We start from the raw sequence: 27,691 nt of genomic DNA on the forward strand, positions 1-27,691 counted from the left end.
CGAGGCCTTGCAGGGCCCCTTGAGCAGACCCAGGCCACACTGGGGGCCCAGGGGCTCTGGCAGAAGTGGTGTCCTGACGTAGATGCCACAGCACTCGCAGGCCAGCAGGAGCGGCCCCTACCCTGTTCCTCCATGCCTGGTCACCATCCGCTTTCTGGGAGATCTGAAAAGGTTCTTCCACCTTCCGCTGTGTGGCAGGAAATGAGTCTAATGAGTCGACACTCCACAGCTACCAACTACCATAAAGCAGTTTATTTTTCTTAAAAAGGAAGGTACATGGTCACAGTCCAAAATGTTTTATACAGCTCTCAGCCTGGAAAATGCAACTGATGAAAAAGGCACTGTTTCTAGAACAAATGGAAAAAGAATAAATATGTCATCATTTACCCTGCACAGCTTTGAGTAACACCATAGGGCCCTGTCACACGTTCAGGGTCAATTTTAAAAGCTTGAGAAGACACAGCAAGGTGATGTCCTAGACTAGCCAGGCTCCGAAGGGAAGAGCTGTCTGTCCCTCCTCACTAACTGTCCTCTCTCTGTCACACAGGTGTCCATGTCACTGTTCCTCTAGCAGATGTGGAAAGTGGCTGCTCAGTGAGGACTCAGCCCCCACCAGCCTGACTGAGGGTCACACGACACCATGGTGGAAAGTCACAAAGGGTAACGGGCCAAGAGGGCGAGGGGGGCTCCCTGACCCTGAGGACCCCTGAGGCACTGCTGCACCTTCCACGGATTCTGTGTCTAGCGTTGCCCTCTTTGCAGATGCCCCTCGTGGTGGTGGCACAAAGACCTAAAAATGATTTCTGTAAAATGGGTATGAGGAGCTCCCTGATAAAGCAGCTCATCCTAGACAGCCTTTTGGAGTTAGCGTAACTGTCCTTCCTCATTTCTAGTTCTCAATAGCGAATGGTAGACCCGGAGGCCCCATGTGCACCTGCCAGCCGGGGTGAGGGCAGGGACAGCCAGCCGGGGCGAGGGCAGGGACGGCCAGCCGGGCGAGGGAGGGGCAGTGGGGGCGAGGGCGGGGCAGTCGGGGTGAGGGTGAGGGTAGGGCGGGGCAGTCGGGGCGAGGGAGGGGCAGTGGGGGCGAGGGTGGGTGGCCAGCCGGGCCTGGTGTGAGGAGCGGAGCTGCAAGTTTCCTACAGACAATCCACTGAGTGCCCCAGAGACATCACTGAAAAACTTCCCAGCGCTCTGACGTGCCAGCAGTAGGGCCTGAACTGTCATCCCTCCACGGGGCTCCCTGAGGCCTCAGGCCCTTCCTTTGCAGCACCAGGTCTGCCTTGCACGCATCCCAGGAGGAAACACACAGGCAGCCTCCTGCTGCGCGGAGGGCAACGGAGGGATTCATGAGGCCCCTGGTCGCTCTGCAGACATTTAAAATGACGCTTCTCCTTGCACCAGCTCCCAGGGAAATGTCAGCCCGGGTCCGCCTGACGGAGGGCAGCTCACCCGCCTGCATCTATCCTCAATGAACTTAAAATATGAAGACATGAAAGGTGGCTGGAAAGACCAGAGCGGGAGCCTGACAAACACTCCTGCTTCTGGGTCACCACGCGGGCACTGCTGGCAACCGAGCTGTGGGTTCACAGACGCTGCCTGGAAACAACCGCCGCCCCCGAGAGCAGCGGAGCCTCTTCATCAGCCATGGCGGCTGGCAACGCCGAGGACGGAGCACAGCTCTAGAGGCGTGGGGCCTCTTCTGGGCCCGGGACCCTGCGAGGGACGGTCCTGTCCGCCCAGCTCCCGGCTGGCGGCAGACGGTGACTCCACGGCGACAGAACCTGCATCCACCCGCGCCTGTCGGGTCCGGGGAGCGGCCCCGGAGGATCCTCCTCAGTAGGTGATCTTCCAGTGGGTGGGTTGCTCACACGCCTTCTCTTGGTCTCCGCAGAACCTGTTGTACGTCGTCTTGGGGTCCAACCCCAGGATTTCTCTTTCCTCATGAATCCGAAAAGAAAATGTTGAGACTGAGGTGCCAATAAAAAACCTGCAAAGGATCACAGAGGTTCCAGAGTCAGGGAGAACTGGGGTCACAGAGGTTCCAGAGTCAGGGAGAACTGAGAGGAGCAGCTGAGTGAAATGAGTTCCACAGTTACATGGAACCAACACAGCCGCCCCCCGAGCACCCACCAGCCGGCCGCCCCCTTGCTGGCACCCCTCGCTCAGATGCCCTCGACATCTGCGCCCTGAGGGGCTCTGCCTGGTGCTGCAGCCCCATCCACACCCCACAGTCAGCAGCCGCCACGCTCCTCTCCCGCCGCATGTCCCCCCGGGAGCCCTCTCCGTCACCAAATCCCAGGCCAGGCACGCCAGTGCAGGTCGAATACCTCCTGGGGGTCACACGGTGAACAATGAGAGATTCCTACTAACCACACACTGTCTAGCCAGGGCATGGGGGTTCCTTATCCTGAGGCACAGCAGACATCACGGAGGTCAAGGCCCCCCTCCACACACACGCTGTATGGGCTGGGGGGGACACCCTTCTCCAGGGGTTTCTCCAGACCTCAGGTCAGCGGCCTGCCCGTTCCTCCGGCTCCTGCGCAGCTGGTCTCTGGCTCTCCAGCGGCACTTCATGAACTTCGTGAACAAGCAAACCCCAGAGATGTTTCCAGAGCAAATGTAACATGCACAGCGCTGTACACGGAGCCACAGGGCCAGCAGGCCACACAGGCCTGTATGCTGCTGCGGGGTGCAGCACTGGTGGGGAGACCCTCACCACCCCACACACAGGGGCCTGCCAGAGCAGGCCGCGCCGGCCCGGAGGCAGGGCAGCTTCAGTGAGCTGGGCCGAGCGCTTCGCGCAGCTGAGGGCAGGAGGCTGAGAGCTCAGTGTGAAGCCTCCCCACAGCAGGCTTCCTGGGCTGCGGAGACAGCACCACCAAGGTCGCAGTCAAAATCCCAAGGCCACACCTGAGAAGCAGGGGCGAGCTCGTGACTGGGCTCCTGCACACCTCCGCCCCGACCTAAGAAGTCAGCGCTGCATCCTGTCTGCTTAACAGGGAAAGGGACCCACACCCAGCAGACAGCATCACCCGGAGCCTCTGTGGGTCTTATACACCATGCCCAGAACACCACAGGAAATAGCAGAGGTGTGAAGAGGCACCGGCTCAGGGCGCTCAGTATTCCTCGGGCAGGAGAGAGACAGACTAACCCACAGAGACGCACGCGCAGGCACAGTGCTAACCACAGGGAAGATCATTCCCTCTACTTTCATTTTCCATTTAACTCAAACTGTTTCACCCTAACCCCAGCCTTCATCTCCTATGCAGATGGGCAGGCAGGTCTTTGGAGGAACAGAGGCCCAGGCGTACCTCCCACAGCAACCCCAGAGGAATGACTGCACGCAGGGCCCATGCTCCCGGCCTCTGGGACGCTCACGGCAGCCCCACGAGAACGATCACACGAGGGCCTACGCTCCTGGCCTCGGGGACGCTCACGGATGCTCAACAACACACATAGCAACAAGGACACGCCCAAGTCCAGGGCACAGGCAACTCTCAGGGCAGGGGGCAGACAGGGGCAGAAACTGGGAATGATGGGAAAATGAGACACAAGAAGAGGTTCTGAGACGAGGCCAGCTATGCCAACAGCCTGCTATGGAGGAATTCTGTGCGTGAGAACTAAAGGGGCAAGATGAACAATTAACTTCAGCCCAGGGAAACACCGAACCAGATGCTACAGGAGACTCAGACGAGGAGGCAAACAGTATGGAAATGACCACTGTGAACACAGGCAACCATCTGCTCTGACACCGAGTACTTGGGACAGAAGAACCTTTGAAAGCCACCCGACCCGCTCTCGGCCGACAGTGACGTGGGCAGGCACCTGGCGTGTGCGCAGATCCACTGGTCAATAATCGCAACGCCTCCGTCCTTGTAGAGCTCCAGCTCCTCCCACGTGGGTTCAAACCTCACCATCTCGGGTAACAGCTTTTTTAGCTCTTCATATTCTGCAAAGTAGAAGGAGAGACCCTTTGAACCGGGATCCTCCAGTAAGGACAGATACGTGTCTCTTTAGCAGACAGACATGCGTACTTGGCTTCTGGTTAATTCGTTAGGAACTGGCGCCAAAGGTGCAGACACACAACTCAGCTTTACCCTCCCAGGAGTTACAGTTGAAGATCATGCAGATCTTCATGGATCTGGTAGTTCCAGGTCTACCCAGAACGGAACCAGGGATCAAGAAGAAAGGAAAGAAACAAGAGCATTGAAGCTCCATACCCTTTCTGACGGCATCTGTGGCCACAAACACCTTGTCCAGCCGGTGGGTCTTCATGAGGCTGCGGATCTTCCTCACGGCCCCTTCCAGACTGGGTACATCCTGTCTGTGACCCCAGATGAAATCTTTTCTTCTCAGGTGGACTCCCAGGTAGGGGCCCCCTAGCGCGGAGCCCAGCTTGACCTAGCAAAGAACCACAAGGAAATGCAGAAGCTGACAGGTGGGCTCGGGGCTCATCCTGGGCACCGGGTGGGACTCGAGACGCAGAGGGATGACCCTTTCCATGTGGCCTCCTCCACGGGGTGGCTCCAGGGCTGTCTAAGGGATTCAGGTGGAATCTCGGGGGCGACCAGATGTCTTTCTAAGAAGACAGTGAAGCAGTATTAATTACCAGAAATCATTTTATCTGAGGTAAAGAAAAATATTTAAAAAGAGAACAGCATGTGGAGGCTCACGCTGTGAACTTTTGCTCCGAGAACCACCGCAGGGACGTGCCACAAAGAGTTCACGGATCCTGTGGACAAAGCAGCTCACAGCCGCAAACTCCCTGGGAGCCAGAATGCTCTGCTGCCCTCTTGACAGTGCCACCTCCTGGCTGGAGGCCACCAACGCAAACGGCTACAGCAAATTCTAACCAACAACACTGCTCCAAGGAAGGAGAAAGCAACAGCTAATCCCACCACCTGCAACCTCCTGGCTGTCCACAGGTCCCGAGTCTGTCCACGTGACAACTTCACTGCAGCATAACCAGCATTCGAGAAAGCCAGTGCACTCAACAAAACTACAACCAAGGACCCCCGCAGAGTCCACTTCACTCCCCCGCCACCTCCAGCAGAGCAGGTGCTGGAACCCACGGCTGGGAGACCTGAAGACGGATCACATCACAGGACTCTCCACAGACATTCCCCAGCAGCATCCCAGGGCCTGGTAGCCCCACTGGGTGGCTAGACCCAGAAGAGCAATAACAATCACTGCAGCCCAGCTCTCAGGGAGCCCCATCCCTAGGGGAAGGCGAAGAGCGCCACAGAGAACCCCGTGGGATAAAAGAATCTGAACAGCAGCCCATGAGTTCCAGATCTTTCCACTGAAGTAGTCTGCCCAAATGAGAAGCAGGCAGAAAAGGAATTGTGGATAATATGACAAAACAAGGTTCTATAGTACCCCCAAAAGATCATAGTAGCTCCCCAGCAATGGATCCAAACCAGGAAGAAATCTCTGAATTGCCAGATAAAGAATTCCGAAGGTTCATTATTAAGCTACTCAAGGACATACCAGACAAAGGTGAAAACCAACTTAAAGAAATTAAAACAACAACAACAACAACAATATGGATGAAAAATGCTCCAGATAAATAGGTATCATAAAGGAAAAACAATTGCAACTTCTGGAAATGAAAGACACACTTAAAGAAACGAAATACACTGGAAAGTTTCAATAATAGACTAGAACAGGAGAAGAAAGAGCTTCAGAGCTCGAAGACAAGGTTTTCAAATTAGCCCACTCCAACAAACAAGAAAAAAGAATAGTAAAAAAAATGAACAAAGCCTCCAAGAAATTTGGAATTATGTTAAACAACCAAACCTAAGGATAATTGGTGTTCCTGAGGAAGAAGAATAATCTAAAAGTTTGGAAAACTTATTTGAGGGAATAATTGAGGAAAACTTACCTGGTCTTGCTAGAGATCTAGACATCCAAATACAGGAAGCTCAAAGAATACCTGGGCAATTCATCACAAAAAGATCATCTCCTAGGCACACAGTCATCAGGTTATCTAAAGTCAAGATGAAGGAAAGAATCTTAAGAGCTGTGAGCCAAAAGCACCAGGTAACCTATAAAGGAAAACCTATCAGATTCACAGCAGATTTCTCAGCAGAAACCTACAAGCTACAAGGGACTGGGGTCCTATCTTCAGCTTCCACAAACAAAGTAATTATCAGCCAAGAATTTTATATCCAGCAAAACTAAGCTTCATAAATGAAGGAGAGATCATCTTTTTCAGACAAACAAATGCTGAGAGAATTCACCACTCCCAAAGCCAGCTCTACAAGAAATGTTAAAGAAGTTCTAAATCTTGAAACAAAACCTCAAAATACGCCAAAATAGAACCTTCTTAAAGCATAAATCTCACAGGGTATATAAAACAACGCAATGAAAAAGAAAGAAAACAGAGTATTCAGGCAGCAACTAGTATGATGAATAGAATACAGTACCTCACACCTCAATACCAAAGTTGAATGTAAATGGCTTAGAGACTCCACTTAAGAGAAACAGAATGGCAGAATGGAAAAAAATCCACCTGAAAGCTGTGAGGCAAAAGTCTTCAAGAGACTGACCTAACACATAAGGACTCACACAAACTTAAGGGAAAGGGGTGGAAAAAGATACTCCATGCAAATGGACACCAAAAGCGAGTAGAGTAGTATTCTTATATCAGACAAAACAGACTTTAAAGCAACAACAGTTAAAAAAGATGGAGGAACATTATATAATGATAAAAGGATCAGTCCAACGGGAGAATGCCACAATCCTAATTATACATGCACCTAACACTGGAGCTACCAAATTTATAAAACAATTACTACTAGACCTAAAAAATGAGATAGACAGCAATACAACATAAGTGGGGACTTCAATACTCCACTGACAGCACTGGACAGGTCATCAAGACAGAAAGCCAACAAAGAAACAATAGACTCAAACTATACCCTGGAACAAGTGGACTAAAATATTTACAGAACATTCTACGCAACAGCTGCAGAATATACATTCTGTTCATAAGCATATGGAACGTTATCCAAGATAAACCATATGATTGGCCACAAAACAAGCCTCAATAAATTTAAGAAAATCAAAATTATGTCAAGTACCCTCTCAGACCACAGTGGAGTAAAACTGGAAATTAAATCCAAAAGGAACCCTCAAAACTATACAAACACATGGAAATTAAATAATCTGCTCCTGATCTTTGGGTCAACAATGAAATTAAGACGGAAATTTAAAAATTCTTTGAACTGAACAATAACACTGACATAACTTATCAAAACCCCTGGGACACAGCAAAAGTGGTGCCAAGAGGAAAATTCACAGCATTAAATGCTTACATCAAAAAATCTGAAAGAGCACAGACAATCTAAGGTCATACCTCAAGGAATGAGAGAAACAAGAACAAACCCAAACCCAGCAGAAGAAAACAACCAAGATGAGAGCAGAACTAAATGAAATTGAAATGAACAGACAAAAAAATACAAAAGTTAAATGAAACAATAAGCTGGTTCTCTGAAAAGATAAACAACATTGATGGACCATTAGTGAGATTAACGAAGAAGAGAGAAGATCCAAATAAGGTCAATTAGAAACAAAACGGGAGATATTACAATCGATACCATAGAAACACAAATAATCATCCAAGGCTACTATGAACACTTTTATGCGCACAAACTGGAAAATCAAGAGGATAAATTCCTGGAAATACACAACCCTTCTAGATATAGACCAGGAAGAAATATAAACTCTGAACAGACCAATAACAAGTAGTGAGATTGAGACAGTAATTTAAAAATTGCCAACAAAAAAAGTCCAGGACCCAATGAATTCACAGCTGAAATCAGACACTGAAAGAAGAAGTGGTATCAATTCTACTGAAACTATTCCAAAAGACAGAGAAAGAGGGAATCCTCCATAAATCAACAGACCAATATCCCTGATGAACATAGATGCAAAAATCCTTAACAAAATACTAGCTAACCGAATCCAACAACATATCAAAAAGATAACACAACATGATCAAATGGGTATCATACCAGGGATGCAGGGATGGTTTAACATATCCAAGTCAACAAATGTGACACACCACCTAAACAGCACTAAAAAAAAAATCATATGATCATTTCAATAGATGCAGAAGAGGCATTTGACAAAATCCGGCATTGCTTTAAGATTAAAACCCTCAGCAAAGGTGGCATAGAAGGGACATACCTCAAGATAATAAAAGTCATCTCTGACAAATCCAAAGCCAACATTATACTGAAGGGGGAAAAGTTGAAAGCATTCACCCTGAGAACTGGAGCAAGACAAGGATGCCCACTCTCACCACTTCTATTCAACATAGTACTAGAAGTCCTAGTCAGGGCAATCAGACAAGAGAAAGAAAGAAACGGCATCCAAATCAGTAAAGAGGAAGTCAAACTGTCACTGTTCACTGATGATATAATTGTATACCTAGGAAACCCTAAAGACTCATCCAAAAAGCTCCCAGATTTGATAAATGAATCAGTAAAGTTTCAGGACACAAAATCAATGTACACAACTCAGTAGCACTGCTATACACCAACAACAACCAAGCTGAGAATCAAACCAAGAACTCAACTCCTTTTACAACAGCTGCAAACAAACAAACAAACAAACAAAAACAACCAAAAAAACCCACAAAACTTGATCTCTACAAGGAAAATTACAAAACACTGCTGAAAGAATTCATAGACAACAAAAACTAATGGAAATACATCCCATGCTCATGGATGGGTAGAATCAATATTGTGAAAATGACCATACTACAAAAGCAATCTATCAGTGCAATTCCCATCAAAATGCCATCATCATTCTTCACAGAACTAGAAAATACAAAAACCTAAAATTCATATGGAACCAAAACAGTGCCTACATAGCCAAAGCAAAACTACTAAGCAAAAAGTACAAATCTGGAAGTACACAATACTCAACTTCAAACTATCCTACAAGGCTATAGTTACCAAAACAGCAAGGTACTGCTATAAAAATAGGTACCTAGACCAGTGGAGCAGAAGAGAACCCAGAAATAAAGCCAAATACTTACAGCCAACTGATCTTCGACAAAGCAAACAAAAACATAAAGTGGGGAAAGGACATTCTATTCAAAAACGGTGTGGGGATAATTGGCAGCCCACATGTAGAAGAATGAAACTGGATCATCAACTCAAGGTGGATTAAAGACTTAAATCTAAGACCTGAAATCATAAAAATTCTAGACGATAACATCAGAAAAACTCTTCTAGACATTGGCTTAGGCAAAGAGTTCCTGACCAAGAACCCAAAGCAAATGCAACAAAAACAAACATTAATAGATAGGGCATAATTAAACTAAAAAGCTTCTGCACGGCAAAAGAAACAATCAGCGAACAGCTCCCAGAGTGGGAGGAAATACTTGCACACTTTGCATCCGACCAAGGACTAATATCCAGAATCTACAAGGAAATGAAACAAATCAGCATGAAAAAACAAATAATCCCATCAAAACATAGGCTAGGGACAGGAATAGACAATTCTCAAGATACACAAATGGCCAACAAACGTATGAAAAAATGCTTAACCTCACTAATGATCAGGGAAATGCAAATGAAAACCACAACAGGATACTACCTTACTCCTGCAAGAATGGCCATAATTTAAAAACCCAAAAATAATGGATGTCGGCACGGATGCAGTGAAAGGGATACTGCGACACTCCTGGTGGGAATGTCAACTAGTACAACCACTGTGGAAAACAGTGTGGAGATTCCTTAAAGAACTAAAAGTAGAACTACCATTTGATCCAGCAGTCCCACTGCCGGGTATCTACCCAGAGAAAAAGATGCCACTATATGAAAAAGACACTTGCATATGCATGTTTATAGCAGCACAATCCACAGCTGCAAAAACATGGAACCGGCCTGAATGCCCACTGACCAATGAGTGGATAAAGAAAATGTGGTATATTAGCCATAACGAGGAACGAAATGAATGCATTTGCAGCAACCTGGATGGAGCTGGAGACCATTATTCTAAGTGAAGTAACTCAGGAATGGAAAACCAAATATTGTATGTTCTCACGGGAACTAAGCTATGAGGATGTAAAGGCATAAGAATGACACAATGGACTTTGGGGACTCGAGGGGAAGAGTGGAGGGCGTGAGGGATAAAAGACTACACATTGGGGACAGTGTACACTGCTCGGGTGATGGGTGTACCAAAATCTCAGAAACTACCACTTTATCCATGTAACCAAACACCACCTGCTCCCCAAAAATGATCAAGGCTAAAAAAAAAAATGATAAAATAAGCCAGGCACAGTGGCTCACGCCTGTAATCCCAGCACTCTGGGAGGCCAAGGCGGGTGGATTACTTGAGGTCAGGAGTTTGAGACCAGCCTGGCCAACATGGGAAAATCCTGTCTGTACTCAAAATACAAAAATTAGCCGGGTGCGGTGGCACGCGCCTGTGATCCCAGCTACTCGGGAGGCTGAGGCAGGCGAATTGCTTGAACCCGGGAGGCAGAGGTTGCAGTGAGCTGAGATCGTGTCACTGCACTCCGGCCTGGGCGACAGAGTGAGACTCTGTCTCAAAACAAAAACAAAAACAAATTAATTAAATAAAATTAAAAATAAAATTAAAAAGAATAAAAAAATAAAAAACACTTAAAAGAAACACAAGTGGGATAAAAATGAAAAAAATCTTCTATATTTTTTCCCCAGTAAAAACTGTCCAAGTAACTTAATTATTGCTGGAACAATGAATGCTATTCCATTTGGAAATAGCTCAAATACCCCATAAAGAACAAGCGAGTAAAATGGCACTTCTATGAAAGTTTTGTTTAAAAAACGCTAAAAACAGACACTGAAAATGCTTAAAAACAGTATCAAGTTGAAAAAGCAACACATTTGTTGAAATTACATCACAGAAAAACCCAAACTTTCAGAAAACACTTAAAAATATATACAAAGAATAAAAAAAGGATGATTCTAGACCAAAACAGCACTGATGGTGCTTTTGGGTGAGTCCAGGTGAACGCTGCTTTTTTCTCTTTATCAATCAAGTCAAGATGGAAAAAGGCCGAACGTGCCTCTGACCACCTCGAGCTCCTGCTTCCGCGCTCCTGGCCTCGCCGCGCTCTGAGAACACCTTTGAGTCTGCTGGGCCTGCCATGACTGCCCGTGTTACTAAAGGTAAAGCCAGTCCGAGTGACTCCCTGAGTCTGCACATGACGAGGGCCCCAGGGTCCCGGCGCCTCCCGAGAGCAGGTCATTACTGTGACTCACATTCCAGAGAGGCGCCGAGGCATCCACGCCCACAGACACGCCAACCCTGCTGTGACTTTACATGGAAGGCCTGAGTGTAGGGCATCTCCAGAGAGACTTTACCTTTTCTCTAATTAACAAAAGGGAGGGGGGCTACCTTCATCTTCGTCCAGTCCTCCTGGAAGGGGATCCCGTCTGCGTCGTCCGTGGAGTTGAGGTGTCTGCTCCTGAACTCGTCTCCCACCTCCCGCAGGTGCCTGGCAAACACCATGCTGCGACGGGTCTGTGGAAACGGCGACGGCTCGGCTGAGAACACGCCCGCCCGCCACGCAGCCCTCCCGGAGCGGGTTCTCCTGTCGCTGCCACCACCCACCCCCGCAGCTGGAACAAGCCCCTCAGACACGTCCTCCATCCACGGTCGCCTGAGAAGCAGCGCCATCCACGGTGGAGGCTCTTGGAGGGTCTCCTGCATGAAGCCAACGCAGGGCAAGCCGCCCACCCCTGCCGGCTCTGCCAGCCCCTGCCGTGGGAAGCTGAGGCACACACTGGGCTCAGCTGGCCGTTGCCCCTGGCTGGCACAACTGTGTGCAGCTCCTTCCCCTCAGTCTCTCCCCAACTCGACTTCTAGCTTAGGCGGTTAGCACATCCTGCTTTGCCAAACGGGGTGGGACTGACCTGCACAAAGTCCCACGTGAGCAGGGACTGTGTCTCCTGCAGGCAGGTTCCGGCTTTACAAGCTGCTGCCCTGGTGAACACGTCAGCAGGCCTGCTGTGTCCACGGGAGGGGGCAGCCGCTTCCCGCCCTCTGCTCCCACTCACTCACAGAACCAGGGGTGGCTATGGAAAGTCACCCCATCAATGCGGAAATCAACGCCAACAGAAAAGACCCGCTGCAGAGAATAGTCCCACCTTTCAAAGCTAAAGAGAGGAGAAAGGAGGGGTCTACGTTCCAGCCACTGACGGAGTCACTGACTCGGGGGCTGACTCCAGGGCGCTGCCACCGCCTTCAAGGCCTGTGGCATCAGAGGGGAGAGCTGGGTGGCCCTGTGGGCTCCCGAGGACCTGGCTCTGCAGCCATGTGAGGCTTGGGGGTGGCGCAGAGTCACCGCAGTTGCCCAAATCCATGGCTTAAAATGATGGTTTTAATCAGCAAGGTTCAAAAAGAGCTGTCGACTGTTTTAAATTTTCAAAAGCGAAATAATGGGCAACATACACTAATTGAGAAAAACGCTCCCGAGGAAACACTCACATCCCAGTATTCTTTCCCTCCATAGTGGTCGTGAAGTAGGTTCTCGGCTCTGTCTAACATCACGGACCTGTTTTTAAACAACAGAAGAATAAACAGTTATAAGAGTTAAGGATGATGACATTCACACTCTCAGAGCACAAACTGGGAGAACCCCGGGCCGAGGAAGCAGAGACCAAGTCTCCGAGGGACACTAACCAGGGCGCGTTGGGTGGTTATGGCTGAGACACAGGCAGGCTGCCGTCTGGCCGCCACACCACGGTTCTGAGGGGGCTTTAATGCCTACTGTCAACTAAGAGAATGACATCAGAGAAAAGTATCTCCTAATTTGAGGAGTGTATTTGACAGTGGGCAAAAGGCTTGGAATCCAGGATCCACCGACGGCTATGGCAAGCTGCAGGCGTGCCTGAGGAGGGGAGGGTGGGGGAAGGTTTTCTTTGACAAAAAGGAGAGGTTCACATAAGCTGCCTGGAAACAAATTCACTGACTCGAGCTCCAAGCCGGAGCTGCATCTGTTCCGTGGTAGAGACGCCATTCCTGGGCAGGCATTCTTTCCACAGCGTCTCGTCCGAATTACTGCAACCCTTGTCCGGTGGCAAACCTAGTCCCAGGAATACGGGCATACGACTGAAGCAGCGGCTGTGAAAGTTGAGGTGCGTGAAGCACGTGAGGAACGTCCTGGGGTTATTTCAGAGAGCCCTCCAGCTGGCCTTTATCTCAGACTCGCAGGCAGGTGCCTCCTCCTCAGTGCCTTCCTTGCTCCAGTTTGGGTCTGACAAGTCATCCTGGTGCCTGTGACTGTCACGTTACCTAATTCCACGTGGGAAGTGCCTCTCCTATTCCAGCCATTGAGCCAACCGTCTCACCAAACTCCCCCCAGGGCTCTTGATGCAAAATAAAAACGAAACACACAAAATGGACCGTGAGCAAATAGACCTGAATATTGGGGTGGTAAAGGCTGGAATACAAAAACGCAGAAATTTTTAAGGAAAAATAAAAATTTTAATTTTGGCCAGGCGCAGTGGCTCAGGCCTCTAATCCCAGCACTTTGGGAGGCCAAGGTGGGTGGATCACGAGGTCAGGCAATTGAGCATCCTGGCTAACACGGTGAAACCCCGTCTCTACTAAAAATACAAAAAAATTAGCCGGGCGCGGTGGTGCATGCCACAAGTAGCCCCAGCTGCTTGGGAGGCTGAGACAGGAGAATCGCTTGAACCCAGGAGACTGAGGTTGCAGTGAGCCGAGATCGCGCCACTGCACTCCAGCCTGGGCAACAGAGCAAAACTCAGTCTCAAAAAAAAACAAAAAACAAACAAACAAAAAAATTTAATCTCTACAGAGAAAAAATGAGCAACATATCTAAGTTGGCATTTTATAGAATAACATTTCAAAAGGCTTTTAAAGTGTAGTTTTACTCTGAAATCAAAGAAACACAAACGAACAGAGCAAGGATTCCACATTTTGCTACTGGATCCACACAGATGGAAGCTCTCGGCCCTCGTGGCTGCCTGGGAACCAGCCGTGCACGGCCACTGCGGGGACTCTGAGGACTGCACCAAGGGCACACCCAGCCATCCTCTTCTGGGTGGCATCCTACAGTTTTACACCCTCATGGTTCACACAAAGACTCTTCTACAGAAACCTGGAAACAACCAAAAGCCACATTTTCTTCCATCTGTACACAGACAACTGCAAAAGAACGAGGTGATGTCCATGTGTCGTAATACCCAGGTGAATGGCTGGGTGGGAAGAAAGGGCAAACTGAAAACCGCATGGAGAGGGCACGTGTGGTGATTCCACGTGTGTTTCAAAAGACGGCCCCATGCACAGGCGGTGATGTGAGGCGATTTCTGGAGAGAGGGGCGTAGCTGGATTCAGTGGGTGCCTCCGGCCCTGCTTCTAATGCCGTTTTAAGGGCTTTTTATGAAATGCAATACTGCACTTCAAGACGCACATTCCACACGGGCGCGGGTAGAGGACATTCCGCACGGGCGCAGGTAGACAAACTGCTCCAAAATGAACACGGTGCAGCCCCCACCCGGGTGGAGGAACAAGGAGGAAGAAAGCGCTTCACACACTTGCTCTGCCCCGTCCTCAGGGGCCTCCCCGGCATCCTCCCATCTCTCCCTCCGATGCATGGGACTGTCTTTGACCTTCATGCACATGGAACATGACTACATTTATCTTTTTCTTTTTTTTACTGGGCATTATATCTTGATTTCTCTTTGTTGAACACGGCAGCAGTTTGCCCATCTTCAGCTGTGGATCTACCACACTCTATCCAGTGCGTGGCTGAGGGGTGCACGTGTTTTCCTGGTCTGGGGAGGCTATGAAGGTTCCTGGGCAGGGGTCTGCGGGTGCATGTCCCGCATTCAGGGTGCACTAGGTTCCCAGGGTTTTACCAGATTCTTGCTCCAGGAGCAGGCTTTGAGCCCCTGCGGGCCTGTCCTCCCGATGGCGGTTGGTTTCCCGAGCATGACAGCAATGGGGGCACCTGCTCGCATTAACAGCAGCTGTCCTTACTCCTGAATCGCATGGATCCTGTGTTGGACTCACCTCACCCCAGGCTGCCTGTCCCTCACTCGCTGAGTTTCGTCTCAATTGCACGGATCCCGTCTTGGACTCGCCTCACCCCAGACTGCCTGTCCCTCACTCGCTGGGTTTCGTCTCCTGTATCCCAGAGAGTCCTTAGTTCATCAAATGTGCTGCAGGACCTCCCTCTCTGAGGCCTGTCTCCATTTTTCTAATGGACAAAAGTTCTTGATTTTAAAGTAACTGGCTTTACCAATCTTTCTTTTTTGGTGCATGCTTTTCCCATCTTGTTGAAGAAAGCTTTCTGCCCCACGGTGGTGAGGCTCCTCTCCTGACGGCTTGATAGCTTCACCTTCCCATTAGGGCTTTAACCCCCAGAAGAGACTTTCCCTGGGTGCTGGGGGCAGATGACCTCACCGCCCATCATCAGCCTCCTTTTCCACTGCGCCTTTTCCCCCTGCTCCCCGGCAGAAGCGTTTCTCCTAAATCAGGACCATCTAGTTGGAAGCCCCCTCTGGGCTCAGCTCCATTCTAACCTGTAAATGTGAGTCAAAAAAACTGACTGGCAAGACTGTTCCACAGGCCCCAAACGTAGGCAGACTGGCTTCCGAAACCCGGATGTTGTCATGAAATGAACCCAGTCCCAGGACAACATTAAAGCTGCATCTCAACAACCAAAACAATTCAGCCTAGCTCCCTCCACAACCTCTGAGTTCTGTCTGCAACAGCCGGGCTGGCTGAGCAGCAGACACGCGGGCCTGTGCTGGAGCCACCTGCCTTCACAAAGGCCCAGAGCAGCTGAGACCATGTGGTCCCGGCCCGCTGGGGCCAGCGGCAGCTGTTACTGACCAGGGTGATACCGAGCCAGCTGTGATGTGCAACAGGATCGTGGCTGATGGCCTCTAGAGGCACACACAGGGCACGACAGCAGACAAGGCAGCCTCAACGTGGGCAAGTGCGAGGGGCACCCATGCCCTGCTATGCCTGCTCTATGGGAGACGTTCACAGCGCCTGCTGGGGGATTCAGAAGACCCAAGGGAGGTGACGGAGAGGGTCCCAGTCTGCAGCAAGTTCTAAGAACGTGGCCATCAACAATTACCTCCAGAGTTTACGACATCATCAGGTACTGACTTGTCTGCAACCCCAGCCTCCTGGGTGGACCCTCGAGGCCCAGCTCACCAGGCCGGCGGCCACTTACGGCAGACGCATGGCCAAAGGTGGCTGCATGATCCTCCCCAGACCCGTGAGGCAGAAAACAGATCAAACAGTGGGTGTTGGGTGTGGGGAGGGGGAAGGTACTGGTAAAAGCTGCCCAAGTGCTACAAATCGAGAACAGTCTCATGGTGAGCTCCCCACCGCCCCCAGCCCAGCCCAGCTCAGCCCCTCCCCGTGCACCTGGCCGGGCCGAGCCCTCACCTCTGTGCCCCTCACCCGCTGTCCACGTCACCCACTGCACCCACTGGGCTGTTTCGCAGAGACACATGCAAGCACTTCCCTAACCACCACCCCCCAGGGCCCCCAGGGTCCGCTGTCTGTGAGGTGGGTGGGCCAGGGATGCGGGAGTATGGGCGGAGAGCCCCCAGCCCAGCACGCACGGAGCAGACGCCACAGCCTCCAGGCTGCTCCCGAGGGGACCGGGGCACTCACCGGGCTGATGTGTTCCTCAGCAGCAGGGGCGCCACGATGGAGGCTGAGCCCTGGACGGACAGACAGGAGACGTTTAGACCCCTGGTCTCCTCATAACCCCAAAACCATCCTCTGGAAAACAAAACCCACAGCAGCTCTATCAGTTTATTTTGCTTTCATGAGGAAAACAAATCAAGTCCAGACACGCACACACTGTGGCTTGCTCCTGATGAAACGCGGCTGCTTTAGGAAAACTTACTGATTGTGACTGCAGATCGTGACATTCTAGTAAAATTTTAAAAGGCCCACGAGTGTCTCTCAGGCTGATGGACCACTGAGGCTTTCCCCATGATAGGGGCTGGCGGGATGGCCGGGGAGGCAGAGGGAGCCGGACAGAGGCAGCCCTGTGCACCTTCAGGGCCAGCCTGGCTGTGACCGTCAGCCAAGTCAACCGCGCCCTTCCCAAGAGCTCACCTGCCATGCTTTAGAGCCAGCTGCCCTGGCACTGGACACATGGAGGCTGTTAACTGACAGCTTTTCCACAGGAGGCCTGGCAGTGTCAGAGCCTTTAATGGCAATCGACACTTGGGACTGACAAGACCTCCATCCCTGTGGCAGCATCCAAATGCATGAAAAGACACAGGGAAAAAGGCACGGGGTCTCAGCCAGGTGTTCCTCACGGCCCATTCTCCAGGCCTCAGCACAAAGGGGACCCGCCTGTCAAGGACGAGGAACGGTGTGGGCAGCCACAAGCGCTACCACCACAAGGGCCGCCGCAACACTGTCAGGATGCCCAGGAGGGGACACCCAGAACCCTGCATCAGCAACCAGCATGGGCAGCGAGGGCACTGCGGGGGAGGTGGTTGCGGCCGGGGGAGTGGGGGGTGAGGACACCGTGGCGGGGGGAGGCGGGGTGCTGCAGGGGGGGCGGGGGGCACCCGCAGTGGTGGGGAGGAGTGGGCGGGGGGCGCCTGAGGCGGAGGGGGAGCGCCTGCGGCAGGGGGTGGGGGGGGTGCCTGCGGCGGGGGGGGGCGCATGCGGCAGGGGGAGGCGGGGGCACCTGCGGCAGGGGGAGCAGCCTCAGCAGGCACCTGTAGTACTCGTGCTTATCCTGGGAGTACAGGAGCTGATCAATACACGGCCGCTCGTCCACCTTCTCTTCCCAGGTCCCTTCTTTCCACCCCTCTGCGTAACTTTGTAGGACGTAAACCTGGTCAATAAAGGGCCCACCAGACTCTGAAAGACACCAAGAAAAGCCAGGCAGTGTGACAGCGATCGGAAGCTCACTTACGGGCACGCATCAGTCACCAGCAGCTGACTCTTACTACCGTACACCACCCTATTCCCAAAGGGGCTGTAGGCGGCTCACAAAAGCAGAGACAGGGCAGAGCACATGCCTTGAGGGCACATGGCCGTCAGCGCGCAACAGCAGCCGGCAACAGCAGCCGGCGGGGGCTGGTGTGGAGCTGGTCCCCAATTCCCCGGCCCCACCCCTGCCTGGCTGCAGCAGGCCCCATCCTCACAAGGGCCCGTATGAGCCCATCCGGCCCTCACGCTCTGGTCCAGGCTGTTCCCTGCCAGGACCACTCCCCTTGGGGGCTCGCCCTCCGGCCCTCTGTGAGGCCACTGTCCCCTATCCCCCTGGTTTTCCACAGCGCTCCTCACCACCTCGGCCACCATCTACTGCACTGGTGTCCTGCCTCCCTCAGGGACAGAAGCTCAGGTGAGCAGGAGTCGTGCCTCTTACTCACGGCCCAACCCGCACCAAGAAGGTGCCATTGTGACGCCCAAGAGGTCAGCAATTAAGATCTGCTCAAAGGCAGCAGGAATAAAGCGGGAGGGAGCACTGCGCAGGTGAAATTCTGGGGCAGGAACAAAGCGGGAGGGAGCACCGCGCAGGTGAAATTCTGGGGCAGGAACAAAGCGGGAGGGAGCACCGCGCAGGTGAAGTTCTGGGGCAGGAACAAAGCGGGAGGGAGCACCGCGCAGGTGAAGTTCTGGGGCAGGAACAAAGCGGGAGGGAGCACCGCGCAGGTGAAGTTCTGGGGGCAGGAACAAAGCGGGAGGGAGCACCGCGCAGGTGAAGTTCTGGGGGCAGGAACAAAGCGGGAGGGAGCACCGCGCAGGTGAAGTTCTGGGGCAGGAACAAAGCGGGAGGGAGCATCGCGCAGGTGAAGTTCTGGTATCCTTTTTGCTCACTCATGACTGGGGGCTAAGGGCTGCGTGGCCTAAGGGCCCGAGGCCACAGCTGCGGGGACTCCTTTTACGCTAGTGGGAGGTGGTGAAGATCCTGCACGCTGGGCGCTGTGTCAGCCACATCAGGAGCTCACCATGTGCAGTCTCTTGGCAGCCTCGCCCTAGGACAGGCACCCAGTTCCTTCCCCACCTCACAGGCGAGGAAACAGCTCAGCAAAGCCCCAGGCTGGTGGATGGCAGGTAAGCGTGAGACCAGCATATCTGCCTCAGAAGCTCATTACACAGCGTCTGTCTTCCCAGACCTTCCCAAGCACTCGGATGCCCAAGGCCCAGACCTGTCCGCTTCCCTGTCAGGAAACCCACTGGTACCAAAGGGAGGTAAGGATAGCATCTCTGGGTTCCTATAACCCAATGTTCAGACCAAGGGCTGGCTGCTAGTTAGACCAAATACCCAACCACAGCTTTCATCTTCCAGGACTCACAAGCAAATTTTAAAGTCAACTCAGGAAAGGACGCACTCTAGGAATGCTTTTTACAAGCAGCAGACTTTCTGACTTGGTATCAACAAGGATGTCGGAGGTTACCCCCTGTTGTTGCATGCCCCTAGCACTCACAAGACTGACCCTGACACAGAAAACATTTCAGAGTGACAAGATCTAGGGTGCAACGAGAACCATATCCTTGAAAAATGATGACACGGGAGCCACACTCCTTGGCAGGGAGCAAAGGTCTCTAAGCCCTGAGAGTGGCTGTCGAGTAAGAACTCAACAGATGCTAGAAAGCAGGAGCCTGACTCAAAACTAACTCATTCGTCTTTAAGGCCTCTCAAGTGCAGCAGCAAAGCATCACTTACCTTTATCTCTTCCAAACAACGCAACACAAAAAGCTCTAAATACCTTCATTCTAAGAAGAGCTTTAATTCTTCTCTTAAAATTAAATGAAAAGATTAAGCAACACAAAATTAAACAAGACAGACCTTTATCCCTGGCGCTGCACTGAGACACCACGAAGCGTACTCCACACGCAGTGCGTCTTCCTGAACGTAAAACAGCCTTTCGCACAGGGAGCCGAGTCCTGTCACTACAACACCCAGGGGTGGCCGCTTTCTTAGGGTGTAAGGGCGGCTCTGAGGGGGCACAAAGCTTATCCACTTCAGGTCCATTTCCGAGAAACATTTTGGGAAGCTCACTGCAGCGTGGGAAAGGGACTGTGCTCCTGAGCGGAGAAGGTGCTGCCACAGGCCTCAGGCAGCAGCACTGGGCACTGGAGGATGCTGGTGAGGCTGGATGCAATCGTAAGCCCAACCTGATGTCTACCTTAGAAATGACTGCCTGGCCCCAGTTAAGCAACCACGGCCTCCCAGCGTGCCGCTCGGCCTCACCTGCGATGAACTGCTCATACTCGATGACGGGGATGTTTTTATTGAGACTTGGAAGATCAAAAAACTCAGACCAGGGAATCCGGACCTGGTGGATGTCAGGACTCTGCCAGTGATAGAGGCGGCCCCATGGAGGCAGGACAAGCACCCACTCCTCCGTCTTCAGCAGAGTCTTCAGGAGAGAGGCGATTCGGATATAGACATCCCTGCGCAGGTTGAAGCCTTCCGGGGGGTTGACGTCATACAGAAGATACCTGAGCAGGGAGAAGGAGGACCACAGGTCTCAAATGCTGAGGTTTCCGCACGGAAAACCCGACTGCTCACAAGTCTCAGCGCGTCGCCCGACTCGGCACTTACAATGGTTCCTAGTTTGTGAAGGCAGTGAGTGGCCTGTTTCTCTATGACCAGTTACTTACGGAGCCTGTAAGCAGAAGCAGCAGACATGCTAACATCCTTTTAACAATTAGCAATAGTTCAACACTAAGGCAGAGGAATCCCAGTGACTGGAACCCAAGAATCAGTACCCACATGGTTCTCAAACTGTTTGGTGTAAAGACCCCTTTACACTGGAAACAATGACTGACAGCTGGTTATGTGCACTAAGTCTATTAATAGGTCCTCTGTTAGACGTTAAAGCTACAAGTATTTAATTCAGCTAAAAATAAGAAGCCATTACATGTTAACAAAAACCACATATTTAAATAAAAAATAAGTGTATTTTAAAAAATGAATTAGTGAGAAGAACTGTGATGATGTTCTTAATTTTTGCAAATCTCTTTTGGGTCTGGTGACAGCTGGATTCCCATACCCGTTTCTGCATTCAATCTGTTGTGACATCACGGATCAAGGAAAACTAGGAAAACTCCACAGTGCACTCATGAGAAGTGAAAAAGGCGTATAATACTCTGGTACTACTATTAAAACGGCTACAAAAGCTCAGAGATCCAGGACACACTTTAAGATCACTGCCCTAGAGGAAGGACACAAAGCGCCCCAAGGCACAGACAAGTCCCCAAGGCACAGACAAGTCCCCAAGGGCTACAGAAACCCTGTCCCTGGCGCTCTCCTTTCCCTGCTCTGCGCTGGTTTTCCATACTCCCATCGTCGCGAGTGAAGCTGCGTGCAGCGCCCAGGCCTGCGAACGCCACGAGGGGCCGTGCATACCTCTGCGTCCAGGCCCCTCCTGGGGTCCGCTTGGAGACCCCACAGCCACAGGGCGGCCGCGAAGCTCGTCTTGGCCCTGAGAATTCACTGCGGAGCGCCCGCCCGGCACTGACTCCCGGCTCCGCACACCCAGGCCTGGACCCGTGTCACTTGCAGGGGCCTCCGGAGCCCGCCCACGCTCAGCCTGAGCAACCCGGCCCCCTTCCTGGGCTCCCGAGGCTGCGCCCCCGGCCTCGCAGACGACCCCGCCTGCAGACCCGGGCCGCAGTGACGCAGCCTCGACTACAGCCAACCCGCTGGCCCGACCCTGCCCCCAGCCCCCGCCCCATCCCATCCCCCAGACTCCAGCCCGGCCCCGGCCCCTGCCCCTGTCCCTGTCCCGCCCCTGCCCCTGTCCCTGTCCCGTCCCCGTCCCATCCTTCCTGGCCCCGGCTCCCGCCCCGCCCCCATCCCATCCCTCGGGCCCCCGTTCCTGCCCCCATCCCATCCCACCCCTCCTGGCCCTAGCCCCTGCCCCGCCCCCATCCCATCCCATCACCCTGGCCCCTGCCCCGCCCCCATCCCATCCCATCGCCCTGATCCCTGCCCCGCCCCCATCCCATCCCTCCTGGCCCCTGCCCCCTGCTCCTAGACCATCACCCTGGCCCCTTACTCCGCCACATTCCTTGCCCCAAAACCCTGACCCCATCCCATTCCCCTGGCCCCTGCCCCCTGACCCCGCTCCATCCCATCCCCCTGGCCCCTGCCCCATAACTCCGCTCCATTCCATCTCCCTGGCCCCGGACCACCCTCCATCCCGTGGGCCTGCCCCTGACCCCATCCCATCTCCCTGGCCCCTGACCCCGCCCCGCCCCCATCCCATCCTCTGACCCTGCCCGGCCCTGGAACCCCAGCGTTGGCACCGTGGACGCGCGTTTACCGTCTGCGGGAAGCCGCCCCCGACAGAATATCGGCCGCCGACTGTCCGGGCCAGAACTCCTGGCCGGAGGCAGAAGCCGGAGGCCAGGACACTGCCCCCAGCAGCAGGAAGACGAAGCTGAGTGTCGCCATGGCCCCGGGCGGCCACGCACTTCCGGCGGCCGCGCCCCGCCCCGGAACCACGCCCCGCCCCCGTGAAATGCGTTCCCAGTAGCCACGGCAACGCCCAGCTCCGCCCTCCCCGCGCATGCGTTATGCGCCATCACCGGCAAGCAGGGGCGGGAAGGGGAACTGCGCGTGCGCAGAGTCTCCGCCCTCCTGACCGCCGCGGCTAGAGGTTCCATTGCAGACCCGGAGGCCGTGGCTGTGGTTCGCGGCGGTGCTGTCGCGGGCGCCCTGGCGCAGCCCACGCAGGGGCTCCTGAGGGTCCGCGAGGCCGGGAGGTCCGGGGGTCGGGAGGTCCTGGGGTCGGGAAGTCGGTGGACCCTGCAGGCCAGTGGGGAGGGGGCGCGAGACTGGGGGCCGGGAGGGCTGACGGCTGGTGGCGCGGGGCGGGTCCGTGGGGAGGAGGCCCGGGGCTGGTAGGGGCGGGAGGGCTGGACGGCGGGGGCGGGGCGGAGGAGGGGGTCCGTAGACGGGGTCGGCGCCGGGTGCTCTCGCCCCTCTGGAGCTGGGGTCGGGGCGGGAGCCGCGCATGAGAGCCTGGGTTTCTAGTCGGGGGGCGCCGTCGAGCTCCACACCTGCGGCCTCCTGGGTGCCCCCAACCCTGGAGCCCCGGCGAGGGGGCACCCGGGCTGAGGCCTGGCCCTCCAAGGAGCCCTGGAGGGACTGTGCTGCTAGGGCGCGGGGCTCGATGGGGTGATCTGGAGACCCGTGGGGATCCGGGGCTGCCGCCCCTGCGCTGCCAACCTCCCACCCCGCCCCTTCTGCGAGGCGTTATTAAAGGTCTGGTTTCGGGAGCCAGGTGCGTGCCCGCCGCCGCCGCTCCCCGCAGCCTCCAGGCAGCTCCCGCTGTTCCCCGAGGGCACCAGCACTGGCCGACCGACCTGGCTTGGGGCGCGGCGCTGGCAAACCCGGCCTTCTGAGGGGACGCCACGCTGACTCTAGTGCAGGCAGCCCCCAAAACGGTATAATTGGACGAATTTCTTGAAGGATGCCAGTTACCAAAAAAGAAAATACTAATGCTTATTATCTGTTAAATTTGAGATCAATTTGTTATCAAATTTTCTCACAAAGAAAATTCCAGGCCCAGAGGGCCAAGCTGGTGAATCCTACTTAGAGAAGAAATAATAGGAATCCAGCCACTCAGACGATGAACGAGGAGGGGCACTTCCCTGCTCGATGTATGGGCCAGCATTGCCTTGATAGCAAAGTCAGACATCACCAGACAGTAGAACCACAGACCAATGTCTTTCATGAACCAAGACACAGCATTTAAAAAAATTAGCAAATGGAATTTATATCTGTCTATTGTTTACAAAAAAAGCCAAACTTTGTAAAATACTTGAAGAGATTTATTCTCAGCCAAATATGACCCATGACACAGCCTCAGGACGTCCTGAGAACTTGGCCCAAGGCGGTTGTTTTACTGCTTGGTTTTATTCATTTCAGGGAGACATAAGACATCAGTCAGTACATGTGAGGTGTGCATTGGATTGATCCAGAAAGTCAGGACGACTCCAAGCGGAAAGGTCTCCAGGTAATAGGTGGATTCAAAGATGTTTCTGATTGGCAGTTGGTTGAAAGAATTAAGTTACTATCTGAAGGCTTGGAATCAATAGAAAGGAGTGTCTGGGTTAAGAGAAGGGGCTGTGGAGACCGAGGTCCTTATTATGTGGATGAAATCTCATAGGTGTCCGCCCTCAGAGGCAATACATGGCAAATGTTTCCTATTCAGACCTTCACAAGGCACTAGACTCTCAGCCAGTCTCCTCAGGATCAGAAAAAGAGCTGGAAAGGGAAGGGGAGTCTACAGAATATGAATTTCCCCACAAGACACAGCTTTGCGGGGCCATTTCAAAATTTGTCAAAGAGATATATTTTGGGGTAAAATACACTGATACTTTGAGGGCCTGTTGTCACGTGATGCTATACCAGTGTCAGATTGGAACTTGGTGTCTTGCTGCTATGGTGTCTGCTCTGTCCGTCTGGTCAGCTGCACCTGAACTCCAAAGGGAGGTGGGTATAATGAGCCATGTCCAATCCCCGTCCCTTCGTGGCCTGAGCTCATTTTTCAGGTTCTTCAGAATCCCCCTGGTGGAGATGAGGGGGTCCATTCAGTGGGTTGGGGAAGCTTAGAGTTTTATTTTTGATTTACACTATGTGAAGCAGAAATTAAAATACTGTAACCCTGATAGGGTTATTTTAAAGCTGCAGGAATCAAGGCAGGTTGCCGTGGGTAAGAGGATAGACAGGCAGGTCACGTAGCAGGACGAGCTGCGGACAAAACCCCTCAGACACCAGGTTAAGGAAGGATTTGGCTTTATTTGGCCGGGAGCTTCGGCAGACTCGCGTCTCAAGAACCGAGCTCCCCGAAAACAGAGTTCCTGGCCCTTTTAAGGGCTTACACCTCTAAGGGGTCCACGTGAAAGGGTCGTGATAGATTGAGATCACATGTGGTTAGAGTGGGGGGGGGGGTAATCTTTTAACCTCAGGCCTGGTCATCGGTGGCACCGGCTGGTCTTGCCGCTGACTTCATTCCTGTTGTTTTTCAACTTTTACTTCATCCTTCTCTTCAGAGACAGGAGACAGTAAAAGAAATGGCCTCTCTCCTCCGTCAGAGTGGAGTCCCGAGCTCCCAGAAATGCCACGTGATGGACAAACGCTTGGGGGAAAAAAAAAAAGGAGACCTCAGTCGGACACAAAAGCAGGAGCTTTAAAAGAAAAAATAAGAGATAAGTTGAACTTCACCAAAAAATAAGCGTTTCTGGTCTTTGAAAGACACTTAAAATGAAAAGGCAAGCCATCGATGGGGAAAATACTCAGAATAATGGATCTGACGGAGGGCTGTATCTAGAATATATAAAGATATTTTAAAATCCAGTAATTTGACATAAAGATGGTAGCCAGCCTGACACACAAAGGAACCCGAATGGCCAATGGACAGGAAGGGAACCCGTATGGCCGATGGACAGGAAGGGAACCCGTGTGGCCGATGGACAGGAAGGGAAGTGAACGTGAACATCTCATTGGGGATGCCGTTATCACCACTGGATAGTCAAAAACACGGACACCAAGTATTGGTGGGTGAGTGGAATGGCGGGAACCCACATACACGGTCGATGGGAGCTGCACCCTTTGGAAATCATTTCACAGTTTGTGCTCCGTCCTGGCCAAACCCACAGCTGGAGTCTGTCCAAAAACAGTGACAGTGGAGTTTCCACCAGGGAGTGCCTCAAACCATTCCTAGATGGGGCTGGTTGGGATTCCAGGGAGAGGCGCTCGTTGCCAGGGTGATCCGTCCAGAGCACTTACTAGGGGATCTGGCATAAGGAGGGCTGCAGTGTATCCTCAGGACAGATAGGACAGATAGTGTATCTTTGGGACAGACGGCAAGACGGGGATTCCACCCAGGTCTGTCTGCAGCAAGTTGATATGAGAGTTTAAGGAATTTGGACCAGGGCTGCTTTGTTTCAGGGTTTTGGGCAATGACCTAAACACCTTTATCAGTGCCTGGGAATGCTCAAGGCCCAGCTTGAGTTCAGGCCTGCAGGGAAAACCTGCAACTGGCCGGGCCACAGAGTGGTCAGGGCACAGAAAGCCAGAAGCTGGGGACACACCTGCTGTATGATCCAGCCATTCGCCTTTACCTGGGAGAAATGGCACCACTTGGCTGAACATAACTTCTTACACACCCATGAGTCCTCCTGGACAGGTGCTGTGACCTCGTGCAGCCTTGGGGACCCTGACACTCCCACGGACAGGCCAAGGGGTTTGCCTGGGCCCTGTGGGCACAGAGCCCCTTGAGATGGGTTTCCCTATGCAGCCCCCCACCCCCCACTGGGGACCCACGGCACTGCAGCCCTCACCCCCCCTCTAGGGACCCACAACACTGCAGACCCCCCCCACCGGGGACCCACAGCACTGCAGCCCTCGCCCCCCTCCAGGGACCCACGGCACTGCAGCCCCCCCGCCCCCCACCACTGACCCACAGCACTGCAGCCCTCGCCCCCCACCGTTGACCCACAGCACTGCAGCCCTCGCCCCCCTCCAGGGACCCACAACACTGCAGACCCCCCCCACCGGGGACCCACAGCACTGCAGCCCTCGCCCCCCTCCAGGGACCCACGGCACTGCAGCCCCCCCGCCCCCCACCACTGACCCACAGCACTGCAGCCCTCGCCCCCCACCGTTGACCCACAGCACTGCAGCCCTCGCCCCCCACCAGGGACCCACAACACTGCAGCCCCCTCCCACCGGGGACCCACAGCACTGCAGCCCCCCCCCCAGGGACCCACAGCACTGCAGCCCCGCCCCCCCACCGGGGACCCACAGCACTGCAGCCCCCCCCCCACCGGGGACCCACAACACTGCAGCCCCCCCCCCACCGGGGACCCACAGCACTGCAGCCCTCGCCCCCCCCCCAGGGTCCCACAGCACTGCAGCCACGCCCAGGCCACCGCCTCCGAACACAGGCCTGCTGCTGTTTCTGTGAACAGATACTTCTCCTTGCAGATGTCAATGGTTAATGGATGGGGAGGTGACCGCCCAAGCAGAAGCCGACCCTCTTCATGAAGGGGCCACAGGTCACCCCGAACCAGAAATCCACAGAACAGCCAAGGCCACAGCGGAACCGAGCGGGCCACGCCTCTGCCTCTGGGCCGCTCAGGGCCAGGCCTCCCTGACCCCACTGGCTCTATTGTGAGGACTCAGGGTGGAGCTCTGCTGGGCTCAGTGGCCTTCACAGCCGGGGCCCACAGACCCGGGCCCTACGGGCAGTACTGTGCTCACCTAGAGGCCACGGTCCATGCCCCGTCTCCAGCAGGCCCAAGTCACTTGTCCATGGCGAAGGCCCGGCCTTGCTTCAGGCCCCGGGCGCGCTCCTCCTGCCCACTGTTTCTTCCCAGGTGACAGAGGCGGGAGAGCAGGTGAGCCACGTGCCGGGCGCCGCAGCAGGGGGCACTCCAGGCTGGCGCCCCTCTGCCTCTCCGTGGGCTCTGACCTTTCTTCTCCCCGCCTGGGCAGCCTCCTTCAGGTTGGGGAGTCTTTTGTTGACCCCTGGATGGAAGTCCTAATCAGGAATGACCCGGAAGAGGTCTTATGAGCCTTTCCTCAAGAGAAGAAAATCTGTCCCTGAGTATCAGGAAGTGGCCCCGTTCCCTGCACCGCAGTCTTCTGTGACCAGCGGCTCACACAGCGAAGGAAGGGCTGGCGGCCCCCACA

At 53.4% G+C, this 27,691-nt stretch overlaps 1 protein-coding gene and 1 long non-coding RNA gene across 8 annotated transcripts; one reads left to right on the top strand and one right to left on the bottom strand.

The window, feature by feature from the left end:
• Window positions 1-237: 237 nt before the first annotated feature.
• POFUT2 (protein O-fucosyltransferase 2) lies at window positions 238-22,485 on the bottom strand. 6 transcript variants are annotated; one of them, XR_010154381.1, is made up of 10 exons: window positions 22,311-22,485; window positions 20,231-20,481; window positions 19,826-19,885; window positions 17,745-17,889; window positions 16,675-16,785; window positions 12,499-12,565; window positions 11,407-11,532; window positions 4,224-4,404; window positions 2,507-3,952; window positions 238-1,990 (listed from the first exon to the last, which is right to left on the bottom strand). XR_010154381.1 is itself a non-coding variant. In XM_063803341.1 (10 exons), the coding sequence occupies exons 1-10, from the start codon at window positions 22,439-22,441 to the stop codon at window positions 1,837-1,839; spliced, it is 1,350 nt and encodes a 449-aa protein (XP_063659411.1). In that variant the 5' UTR covers window positions 22,442-22,485; the 3' UTR covers window positions 238-1,836.
• An 88-nt stretch (window positions 22,486-22,573) lies between these two features.
• LOC134809233 (uncharacterized) lies at window positions 22,574-27,390 on the top strand. 2 transcript variants are annotated; one of them, XR_010154433.1, is made up of 4 exons: window positions 22,574-22,735; window positions 23,921-24,008; window positions 25,048-25,555; window positions 26,984-27,390. It is a non-coding gene; the product is annotated as an uncharacterized LOC134809233 (long non-coding RNA). The 2 variants fall into 2 exon arrangements; XR_010154434.1 differs by having other exon boundaries at window positions 22,616-22,752.
• Window positions 27,391-27,691: the final 301 nt, after the last annotated feature.

The sequence above is a fragment of the Pan troglodytes genome, chromosome 22 (genome assembly GCF_028858775.2).
Source record: "Pan troglodytes isolate AG18354 chromosome 22, NHGRI_mPanTro3-v2.0_pri, whole genome shotgun sequence".
Taxonomy (NCBI): domain Eukaryota; kingdom Metazoa; phylum Chordata; class Mammalia; order Primates; family Hominidae; genus Pan; species Pan troglodytes.